The 12,196-nt window shown below is 50.5% G+C and overlaps 1 protein-coding gene across 1 annotated transcript in view; it reads right to left on the bottom strand.

Moving 5' to 3' along the window:
* MICAL2 (microtubule associated monooxygenase, calponin and LIM domain containing 2) overlaps positions 1–12,196 on the bottom strand; it is a 217,942-nt gene that overhangs the window by 100,547 nt on the left and 105,199 nt on the right. The window contains exons 11-16 of the mRNA XM_061201468.1: positions 11,766–11,892; positions 11,021–11,111; positions 9,731–9,878; positions 8,477–8,676; positions 7,973–8,079; positions 538–606 (exon numbers count right to left, since the gene is read on the bottom strand). Of these exons, the coding sequence (XP_061057451.1) occupies positions 538–606; positions 7,973–8,079; positions 8,477–8,676; positions 9,731–9,878; positions 11,021–11,111; positions 11,766–11,892 (742 nt within the window). The remainder of the gene's footprint in view (positions 1–537; positions 607–7,972; positions 8,080–8,476; positions 8,677–9,730; positions 9,879–11,020; positions 11,112–11,765; positions 11,893–12,196) is intronic.

Here is a 12,196-nt window from a genome sequence, read left to right as displayed (position 1 = left end):
AAGAACTGATACTCTTTTTCTGATCAACTTTTTAGTAGCAGGAGAGAGACTCAGGCTTGGCTTTGACAAAGTAGCCTGTAACTTTCTTCTCTCACCAGAAGGTGGCATTTGTGGGTGCTGGGACATTTGCTTTACAGAAAAAACAAAAGGTAGAAACTAGGACTGGGAGAAAAGTGGGACTGCTGGTGCCTCTTTACTACTTACTATTAATAGTGATTATATCTTGATTACCCTAGGTGCCAAAGACCATGATTGGCATGTTATACACGTCCTCTTACTTAATCTTTAAAAATTCTGCAAAATGTCATCCATTGCATATGCATCATCTGTGTTTTACAGATATGAGCCACATCCTGGGAGGGTGACATAGCTAGTGACCAGACCCAACTTTTTCCCATCAAGCCAAGCTTGGAACCCAGTGGTTCATGAGAGAGGAAAGAAAGAAGGGCAGGGCGACTGCCACGGTCAGGCGGGCGGGCTGTGGCCACTGGCTGTCAGGAAACGGGCTTTGTGTAAACCGGCACTGAGCGCACGAACCTCGTCCAGGTTGTTGAAGCCTTTCCGCCTCCGCTTGCTCATGTCATTCTCTTCGGTTCGGCTGTCCACCTGTGATGGCCAAGAAAGCATGGTGAGCTCAGGGCTGTCAAGGGCTGCGATGCCAGCACTGGGGATCCAGCCCTGCCCGCCACAGCTGCCAGCCCAGGAAACAGATGGGCAGAAATTACCCTGCACCGTGACAAATGCTCTCGGCTCTGTTCAGGTGCAGAGGAGGGAGCCTTCCCCAACCTCGGGAGCCAGGGGTTCTGTCAGAAGGGGGTGGGAACACAGCCCCCAAAATCATGTCAAAGCATTCCAAAGCACAAAGAATCCCTGTGACATGGGCAGGGATTGTCTCCTTGTCAATGAACTTGGACTCAGAGTGGTCACAGCCGGGCCGGCTGATGCTGCCCTGTGGAGATCACCTCCTACGAAGAGGTGCCACTGGCTCCCCTCACGGGCAGGGATTCTCGGGACTTAGATCAGCTGTCCAGGAATTTGATGGAAAATTACGCCTGCCATTCAGCCACCATTGCAGCTACTGGTAAATGATATTATGTTAACGTCAAAGTAGCATCAGATATGGCCTGAAAACTATGGTGACCGTACAGCCCAGTTTGCCCAGGACAGTTTGATGTACTGCTTTTCCCCCCAGCATAATTATGAATAGTGCCCCCTTTCATTTTCAAAAATATCCTGGTTTGGACAATAAATTGCATGATTGTCCCATTGATAACCCCTTACAGCCTACTTTCTTCTTCCAAAATCTGGACATTTAAATCCAGAGAACCCTGCCCTACCTAAGCCCATTGCATGACCCTTGCAAAGGCCACCCAAGGGCGCACTTGCGGTCTGACTTATCTCCTCAAGGGAAGGAGGGGGACTGCACAGGTTGAGCTGATGCTACGAGCTGGGATGGGGCTGCAGGCTGGATTTAGTGCCTCGCTATGCACCCTGCTGGGTTAGCCTCTCCTTGACACTGGGGTTAGACCTCGAGCTGGGACCTTCCCCAAATGGCCAGCCCACTGAGGACCATGGAGCCGTCCCCACCGACTATGCGTCCCTCCCTGGGGGAGCCTCCGACACCCTCAGCGGGGCCCTCCATAGCAGGGCCAGATTAAATCCCCGCCTTTGTTCCACACTGGATGCAGCTGAAAGGGCTGCTGGCCACCCTCTCCTCTCAAACCCAGGCATGCTGCCCAGTCAGCCCCACACATTCTCACCTTGCCCCATCACAGAGGATCCTTTACCTCCTGGTTGTTCTAAATCAACAGTAATGATCAAAGCCCCCAGCACGCAGTCTAGTGTGTACTCAACTTACTTCCACAGGCAAGCACCTGCTCCCCTGCACTTACACACCCCATCACCCCGCCCCTCCTCCTATTTACCAGCACCTTAAAAAAATTTTTAAGACAGAATTAACTACAGTTTAGTCATTGATACTTGTTCAAAAATGTGACCCTTCCCTTGCTCAGGTAGCATAAAACAAGAGATCAAAGGGCCTCGCCTTCCCTTCAACATTTTCCTCAGCTTCTAATAAATCATTATTCTGTGAATGGAAATGATTTCAACCCAAATGTTTGGGCAAACACCAAGAGAAACAGATGACCTTATGTACAGCATCGGGTCCTAGAGGCCCAGGCTGTCTGGGTGCTTGGCTCCACGGCCTGTGAGCCCTGCACTGGCCCGGAGACGAGCCTGTGAAAGTACAGGGTTTCCTCCCAACAAGAACACTTCATGCATCGTCTTAGGGGTTTCTGTTGTTCTCCTTGTTTCCACCTTAAATGAGGACTTGGCTTTTCCCTCAAAGAGCAACACATCTTACTCTCTTGCATTCAGCAGCCCTGGCTGTGACTGGTCCAACTGAGCCTGCGTGGATCCAAACTCAGTACGTTAGCCGCAGGCTCACAGAAAACACTCCTGAGGGGAGTGTACCCAGCAGCAGCACCTAAGAAGACCCTCAAATCCTTGGGGGGGAGGGGTGAAAGGAAGTGGGTGGGGCAACATCAGCTCCTGTGATTCAGCCTGACCCCTGGGACAATAAAATGCAGTCTATATGGTTAGCAACATACAAACCCAAAGGGCCTCTGTTCTTCCTTATGGATTTATCATGGAAGCACTGATTCTCAGCTATGAAGAAGAGCTAGGTTAACACAAAAAGCTTGAGAAAACACAAATCTAGAGATTTATCTAATTTTTTTCTTATCTGTATATCACTATTGGGGAGCCAAAAATGCCTCCGTAACGCCCTCTCCTTGGACTCTGCTTAGCACCATAGAGAATTGGGGTACAAGGGGGAAGAAAATACTTATTGTGCCCCGAGACAGTATGAGAATAAACAAATAACTCACTTTCTTTTCTTATTAATTTTTCCTGCCCTTTCACCCTAAGATACTTTCTTATCATTATTTCCCAATGATTTGAAAGATTCTAATATATCAAAAGGCATTTATTAAACTACTTGATGTTCTCCATTAAAAAAAAATCAAAGACATATGTCTACCAATCTCATCATTTATTTGATCAGCACAAGACAATCACGTTCCCATACTGCCTGACTTAAGGTGATTTTAGCCCCAACTTTATATTTAGTTAGCTGGTGGAGAAATTCAGATCTAGGTCATAGGAAGAGAGGTTGGCCATTGTAGGCAGTGTCCTGAGAGTATAGTGGCCACAATGATATTTAGAAGGATGGTCAGTGACACTGGCAAGAGAGCTCTTCCCTTCAATGGCAGAGCAGTATGGAGCCATGGGTTCGAGTTCTGACATGAATTACTTCCTGGCTAAGTGACCTTAGGAAAATCACCCCAACTTTTCTGACTTTAGTTTCCTCACTTCTAAGATACTATACTATCTAGCTCATAAGTAAGTTATTGTAAGGATGAACAAATTCATGTATATAAGACACTTCTTCTCCTCTGAAGTGCTATATAAGTGTTAGACATTTTAAGTTAGGTTAGTGCTATTCATAGAATTAGAAAATCTGAATTCTAGTTCTGGCTTTGACATTTACCACCTATATGGCACTGCATTATAATCTCCCTAAGACCAAGTTTCCCCATCTCTAAAACTGGGATGAGAACATGTCCCCTGCCTTCCTCAAAATGTAACAAGAGGAGCAAATGCGCTATGACACTGTAAAATGCTGGATCCATCATGGTTGCAGTACGGAAGCCAGTGGTCAACCCAACTAGTTTTACCGTTTTCAGAAAACGAGCATCTTCATTTAGTCAGTATGGGATGGGGACCATCATTTACAGAGCCCCTTCCATGTGCCAGAGAAGGAGCTCAGACCTGCAGCTCACACTTGTTCAACGTTGTCTTCGCAGCAATGCAATGTTTATGTTATTACGATATTTTGCAGACAAGCAAAGGAACTTTGAGAGATTTGAACACGTGCTGAATCCCCACCAGACCCAAATACGTATTTGTCGTCTGGGCTTCAGCTTGCATCCCCATTCTATAAATCAGTGCAGAATCTCAGGCTGCGGTTACACAGAGGACAGGAGAGCGATCACCCTCAGCAGCGACCTGCAGACCACAGGTGCCCAGGGTGGGATGGGGGCGGGCATGTTGCTTAAGCCCTGTGCTACCTGACCTGGGCAGCATCAGTACCTGGGTTGGCTCCCTAAGCCGTCGTACGAGAACCCTAGTGGGAGTTGTGGCTGCTGGGTGGGTGGTTCTGTGAAAAGAGCTGGAGAAGGGGAGTGAGAGGAACTTAGGAAGTCACACTGGAAGGTCAGCTCCCTCCAGCAGAGACCTTGGCCCTCTTTGTTCACTGCTGTGCCCCCAGCACTGAGAACTCAGCATAATACGGGGACTCAGTAAATCTGTGTTGAATGATTGGGTGAATGGAGGAAGCACCTTCTTACATAACTGCCCCTGGATCTTTGGAAAGTGTCTGTGCAGGAGGGTCAAGGAGAAGAGCTGGGAGGGGGACCCTCCAGCTCAGACCAGACACTGATCTGAGTCATGCTTTGTGAACCCCACTCCACCAGGGCCAGCGCTAGAGGAGGACCTGGGTCAGAATCAGCCAGCCGAGCAGCATAAATCCTGGGGCCACCCAACTGGCTTCTAGGATGGGCTTTCCAGGGACAAATGACAACTTCTGTGTTGTGTTGTCCCTCAAGGAATGGGCCCAGAATGGGGAAAACAAAGATCAGGCACCTTGACTATGTATGTAATATAATATGTATCATAACTGAAGTGGACATAAATCCAGGCATTACCCATGTGTGGTAAGACGAGGAGAGCACAGACAGGTAGTGTGTGTGTGTGTGTGTGTGTGTGTGTGTGTGTGTGTGTGTGTGTGTGTGTGTGTATGCACCCACAGGCACACACAGGAGACGGAGACCACATATGTGTGTTCAGATGTCACCTGTGAGCCTGGTGACAAGAGCTCTGGAGTCTCCAGGAACTGTCCCATGCTACGAGGCTTCTAGCTGCTGACTGGGACAGAGGCAGATCTGCAGCAGAGCAAGGGCTTTCCTTTAAGAGGAAAACAGAATCCCTAAGCTCTTCTCCTCCTCCCCAGGCGTGGGCCATCCAGTCTTCAGAGATAACCAACCCCAGTAGGTTACCACTCACCAGAGGCACAACCCTCTTGGCGTGGAATGGGAAAGTCATTCTCTCTAAAATAAACAAGTTTCTGGATGGAGAAAGAGCCTTCAATTTTGCCCAAAGTTGTTCTCTTTTGCTGGAGTTTGGATGTTATCAGGAAAATAAGATTAGGGAGGAAAGAAGAATTTAACACCAACATCAAAAACCAGGAGGGAGAGAGACCGTTAAGACTGGCTCAGGAGAGAAACAATGAGCCCTCTTCAGATTAAGACGCCACATGTGAACAAAGGTGGGCTGCTCAATCCCCGTATCAAGATGGTCCTCTGAAGTCAGTGAGGGGGGAGGGAGGGGAATGGAGGGACGAGGGGAGGGGGCGAGGTCAATTACAGATGCACCTGTACGTACAGATCATGTGACTGAGCTCTGGTGTACAAAATCACACAAGCGCAGCCTAGCCTGCATCTCCAGTCCGTAGGGGCACGTGAACCAGGGCAGTGAAAACTGCATGTCGAATAGCACTGACATCTTCTTGTGTAACTGCGGGGGAGCCCCGTGTACGTGTGCAGTTTTCAGTCTCCTGTGCAGACCTCCTCTGTGCGTGTCCAGGGGCAACCTGGAGTGGACTCAGTACTCTTTGGTCATGAGACATGTTAAGACCAAAGAGCATTGCAAATAGATTTCTCCAGACCAAAAAAGGATCCAGATATAAGAAGAAGACACATGATAGAAAGGGGAGAAGGTACTTTGCACGTGGTCGGACCACTGCACTGGCGTTGAGCGGTGGACAGTATATGCTGCGGTGTTTTAGTGCCAGGGCAGAATATGACCCAGTGGCCTTGCAAACCCACCAACCCACCAGTTTGAGGAAAAAGGGTGGGACAACTAATGCCCACACCAGGCACTTACTTCAATGACCTAACCTCTCTACCTATCCGAGAAGCAGGGCAAACTTTAGACATTAAATGGGGCCATGGGAGGGAATCAGATCTGTGGATTTTAACCGCTCTCAAGATGGGCAGCCAAGGAGCACACCCTGGAGGAGACTGGACGTGGGCCAAAATCAGCCAGGGCTGGGCCGGGCAGAGCCCACGCATCCCCGCTGCATTTGCTAGCAGAGCCAGGGCGAAGTGGAGTGCCGCTCCGGCACCCTCAGAGGGCCTGGAGGGCCTGGCTGACGGCTGACTTTTGACCATTCCCACCTCCTGAGCCAGAGCTGGCCAGGCTGCTTTCAATTCGGTCACTCTGTAAACAGAGGTGTGGTGAGTGAAAGGTTTAAACTTGCCTCTCCAGTTCCCAGCGGTGGGCTAAGTGGTGGAAGGAAAGTGGCTGAACCGAGAAAAGTGATAAATGTTTGGCTCAGAGAGCTTCCAGAAAGGCTGCACTGGTTTGCCTGGGATGGAGTAGCCCAAAGCAGGGGTCCTCGGTCATCAAGGAAAAGCAGCTGGGCTGAGGTGGGGTAAGCCGACGACTGGGCTCCGGAAGACTGCTTTTGCTCAGCGTGACCTATGGTGGGTCACGGCGTCTCCCACAGAGCCTCTGAGTGGGGCAGCTCGGGGAGCAGAAGGGCACAGGGCAGTGGGGTGCAGCTCAGCCTTTCAGCTGCTCTGCTTACACCCGAGCCGACCTGCACACCCGCCCTCCCCAGCCCCCGAGCCTGTCCCTTCCTAGAGACAGGGCGTGTAGAGCACTAAGTACCCAGTTCCTAGAGTCAGCACAACCACTGCTGCCTTCCAGGGAGCACATCCCTCAGGGGAAAAAGTGACCACTGATCACATAGCCCAGGGAAAGAAAGGAGGCCATGGGGCCCCAGCCCCACCCTGGGCGGAGGGGTTGGCAGGACAAGGCATGACTGGCCAGTGGTTAAGAGCCTGTTGGCAACCCAGAGACACTGAGACGCACACGGAGGCCTGCATCCCTCTGCCGAGTCAGTGGAGGGAAGGCAAGCTCTGTGCGAGCCCCTGCAGCCTAACACCTCTGGGCCTCCACTTTTTATCTGTAAAATGAGCACATCAAGCAAGGCAACTTGTATTATACCTTCCATGGAGATGCCGTCATTCATATTACCCTGTAATTTCGCATTAGGCTTGTGGTTTCCAAACTGCGTACCAAGGCACCCTGTGGCACCAGAGTGAACTCAGAGAGGAGCCGCAGGATATTTTAGATTTTCTAGGGAAGCATGGTGATGTCTGTCACACACCTTGCAAAATTCCCCTACCAAGTTATTTGGATATAACTACTTAACAAACGAACATTTTAGGCATTTCTTTTGATCTGGGGGCAGTGTGAAAAAAAATTACTAAGACACTAAAGGTGCCATAAGTTGGGAAAATTTGGGAATCTCTTTATTAGGTTCTGAGCTCCTCAAAGGCAAGGTCCATATAATACTCACCTCTGTATATTTGCTCCCCTCATCAAAAACAAACAAAACATTCAGCCTTAAAGTTGGCATGAACAGGGCCCAGTAAACATTGTTGAATGAATGAATTAAAAAAATGAATGGAACAGAATATGTAAATGTAGCCTCATCATTCACTTCTGCTACTAAATGGCCATCGTGTTCCTGATCTAAATTGCTTAACAAAGTGAGATATCGTGTCCATCTCCCTGCTTAGGAGGCAGAGCTAATCTGATTTACTTTTAAAAATACTCACCAGCATGTCCTCTTTGTTCTCTACCCTGCCCTTCCTATAACCACATTGAAGGCACTGAAGCTAGCTACATGGTGCAGGAGAACTTGACTGAGTTCTCCTCATGTCTTCGTGAGCACTCAATCTGGGTAATTTATCAGCGTAAACAGACCCAGCACGTGGCATCTCCTTTCCCCTCATCCATCCACGTGTAAGAAGAAACAAAACAAACCCAGGCCAAAACTTACTCGTGGAGTTCTCTTCCTTGGAAACGTGAGGTTGAGATAGTTATGAGAAATGGATGACTTGGCCATGCCGAGGTCAGCATTCTCTCCGTAGTTTTTGCGCCAAGAATCTGTTAGGAAAAAAAAGTAAGACTGAGATCCAGATCCTTCCACGGCTCCCCCAGAGCTCACGGGGTGTCACTGAGACAAGGTCCCTCCAAAATAATTCCCTCACCCCCAACTGAAGCTGTCAGTGGCCTGCATAGAGGGCTGGTGCTGCTCTGTCAGTGATCTCCCGGTGACAAGGGCAGATGCAGGCCAGCCCCATGTGGCACCTGCCACACAGGACCCACTTACATACATGGGTCTGGGTGCGTGGGGTCCACCCTTGTTTGGGCTCAAAGGCAAAGGGAGGGCAGGGGTCAGCCCCAGAACAGAGGACATCAGTGTGAAGAGCAGCCAGGTGCGGGCACAGGGCAGAGATGGCTCAGGGGCTGGCAAAGCCTCATCCTGAAAGCAGGTCCTTACCCACAGGCCTCAGCGGGGTGCCCCGGAAGAGCTCATAGAACTTGGAGAGGTACATGACCATGCTGAGCTTGTCGGGCTGCGGGGCTGAGGCCATCTCTTTGCCCGTGGTCACTGGGGGGATGCCAAACTCACGCTCGGCCACGTCAAATGCCAGCTGGTTGTTCTCCACAGTGTCATCTTCATTCAAAGAGTCAAAGTTGCTGGAGAATCAGAACAAGGTGAAGTTTTCGGAGAGGATGCAGAGGGGTGCAGAGCTGAGCAAACTTAGCCACGAGGAGCGCTGCAAGTGACAATGCCCTTGCTCCAATCCCCCCACCACTACCCCCCCACCTCAGGGGGGCTCAGCCAGAAGACGCTAACCCTGTCCTCACTCAGGGTGGAACCAATCAGATCTGGGCCATGAAAATGTCATTTGCTACCTGGAATGAAAAAATCAGAAAATGACTGGAAAATTTATGAACTACTTTACTTTTCAATAGTTTCCATACGTTCTTTTCCTGTTAATTACAAAAGTGATATGGGTTTCTTGTAAATAAAAGAATCAAGTTATATAAAGTAAGAGGTGAGAGCCTCATCCTCTTCTCAAGGCAACCTGATTTCCTAAAGGTACCAACGGATAAACTTTACTAGGTTTCCATCCAGCCTTCCGGATAAATTTGCTCATGGGTGTGAGGTTACACTGCAGTTGATTTAAACACAACATAATAGATGTATTGTGCTTTCAACATCACAAAGCATTTCCACAAACATAATCCAATCTTCCTAATGACCCTGCCATTATTCCTGATTTATAGATGAAGACGGCAAACTCAGAGAAGATAAGGGGCTTGCCCAACAGTATACAGCTTACGGATCTGGGTCACAAATCTAATTCTTTTGGCTGTAAAACCCTCAAGCTGGTCCCCAGAATTAGATCTTGCCCATAAGTCCTCTCTTGAGGGTAGAGCTCCAGGGTGTGAACACTCAAATTTCCCAAATGAAAGGGGTTTGGTGTATGAGTGCAATCAATCACTGAGCCTGAGTCATTCTGCTCCTTACATAGAAGGAACGCAGATCAAACAAGTTGCTGGCAGAATAATCGGTGCAAAGGGAAAAGAACAAACTGAAGAAAAAATTCAAATTGAAAGTACGCAAAGAGAAATACTGATCTACGTCCTGAAGATTCTACATCTAGAACAGCCCCGGTCTCCCTTGTCTCCAGGGTCCCCTTGGGCCATGAGGGGCTCGCCAGGTCCAGCTGGGCCCTAGACTCACATCAGCTCAGGCCGGAAGCGGTGGATGATGGCACACAGGGCCAGGCCACTCCGCCAGGATGTGGTCAGGTCTGTGACGTTGACATGCTGGTAGCCCTTGGTCTGCTGCTGGCACCAGGTTAAGAGCTTGCTGGGCCGGATGTCTGACTCTGCAGCAAGAGGAGACGGACAGTGGTGAAGCGCTCTACGGAAATCTCAGCAGTTCCCCTGGGGATCCGCTCTGTCGGCCACCACGGGTGGGGACCGGGAGGAACAGCACTGAGGCAAGGGGCTGTGGGCACAGTTGCAGCCCCATGAGGGGGTCCTGTCGAGAGCATGCAGGAGGGCAGGATGCTGGGACAGGAAGCATGCTCTCCTGCAGGAAAGAGTTCCTAAGACCCCCTCTGGCCAGGTCCTGGTTAGAGGCTAGGAACATAGAGGTGAGGATGACATGGGCTCTGCCAACAACATGCTTATCCTGTGGGGAAGACAGACACAGAAGTGGGTGACAATAACAGAGAAACCCAATGCCAGGGGAGCACATGAGCGGGTCTGCCAGAGTCTACCAGGGCAGGGGAACTCGCCAAAGAAAGGGTCATGGAGGAGGTGCATTTGACTGCTTCTAGAAGAGTGTCTAGGACAGAAGGAGATCTCCAGGAAAACAAAAAGGACTGTGCCGTGGCAAAGAATCTAGAGAAACCTGCCATGTTATGTGAAATAGTTTATTAAAGGCCGGCAGCAGCAGGGCGTGTGGGTGTGGAAGGCAGGGAGGAGTGGCTGGTGAGGCTGAGTTTGCCCAATGGCGGGCAGGATGCAAGGTCTGGGCAGGCAGTGGAAGCCAGGTATGTCTTTAAGCAGGATGGGGACCTGAGCACAGCCGGGTGGACGCTGGGAAGCTGGTCATTTAATCATCCCTTCCCTCCGCACTGAGCACCAGCCTTGTGCCCAGCACTGTGCCAGGCCCTGGAAGACCAGGAAAAGAGTGAAGTGCACGGAGCTTGTTATCTAGCTGGGGAGACAAGACTCCTCATACTGGCAACAACAGGAAAAGAAAAGCAAGTCCCAGGGAAGGCATTCCGGTTCACTTTAATGTGCCAAGCGCTCGCCTCTAACCCACACAATGATCTTATGGTTGGTATTGCCCTTGTCCCGGTTTTACAGATGAGGAAAGTGAAGTGCAGAGAGCAGAGGCACCTGGCCAAGGTCATGCAGGTCACTGGATCAGAGCCAGGCTGGCTGCAGGGCCTGTGCCCCAGTGGCCACCTAGCAGGCCTCCTCCCTGCAAAGCTGGGGTCCCAGGAGGGCCACTTACCCCGCCTGGAGAGGCCGACGGATCTCCTCACTGAGCCCAGCCTCTCGAGAGGGCACTGGTGCAACTCTTTAGTGATGTACAAATGCTTCACCTAGGAGCGAGAGAGGACACACAGCTGTCTGCCAGTTTTTCCCCAAACCCTAGTCGTTGCAGGGTCGCTGAACCCACCCCACCCACTCATCAACACTGGCTGCCCTTTTCCTCTCTTGCCGAAGGACATGACCTTCACCAAGGGAACCAGCAACTTGAGACAGAGCTGCGGATCTGTCATCCACCCAAATGTGGGGGAACTCGAGTGTGAATATATGTAATTGGCTGATTTTTAAAATTCACACCATTCTTTGTGCTATTGACTGAAGAGGTCAGAGCTTGTGTGACTCTAAGTCAATGGGAGAAAAAATAGACTCTAGGACCTCGGACGGAAAGAACTTGATATTTGATCAAGTAGATTATTTGAGACAGGTATGCTCAGCAATGCATATGCTCAGTGACAAATAAACACACGTAAATACACGTATATATGTGGACACACACCTACATGTGTTCTAGTTCTCTCCTGTTGGCTAGAGAGATGCTGACTCTGCTTTACTCTGTGGCTTTCCCAGAGAGAGGAATTGGCCTCACCTTTGGGCCAAGAGGCAATGGTGGCCTGGGTCCCAAGGATGTGCCAAGATTTTAGGTGACCCCCCCACTTCTCACCGCTCAGCGCCTGGTGACCCACACAGGACTCCAGGCAAGGCCTTACCTGATGGGGCCTGACGCAGTTTGAGTTGAGGTTTGGGTACCGCGTCCCCGGGTCCAACGTGTACTGCTCAAAGTTCTTGTTGATGTTCTCTGGGGTCGTCTGAGGTAATAGCCGGTAAAGACTTTCTCTGGAGGAAGGCAGAGCAGAGGGGTCAAGGATTGCTCTTGCAGCCTCCGGCCTTCTCTCCACTCCTCCCCTCCACCCGCCTTCCCCTGCTCCCAAGAGCTTCTTAGATCTGTGTTTGCGTAACCCTTCCCAGCAATGCCTGGCCCTCCTGGTTCTCGAGATCTGCAAAGCGGGGGAGGGTCAACACGGTCAAGGGGAAGCAGGAGGGACCCTGGGAGGTGGTGAGGCTGGCCTCGTCCCCGGGGCAGAGGGCAGGGACTCAGAGCTGGCAGCCCAGAAACCTGTGGTTTTGCTATAACTGCCAC

Source organism: Eubalaena glacialis, chromosome 10, assembly GCF_028564815.1.
Source record: "Eubalaena glacialis isolate mEubGla1 chromosome 10, mEubGla1.1.hap2.+ XY, whole genome shotgun sequence".
NCBI lineage: Eukaryota > Metazoa > Chordata > Mammalia > Artiodactyla > Balaenidae > Eubalaena > Eubalaena glacialis.
The sequence above is the reverse complement of the archived record's forward strand: the minus strand, read 5'-3'. Positions and strand labels throughout refer to the sequence as shown.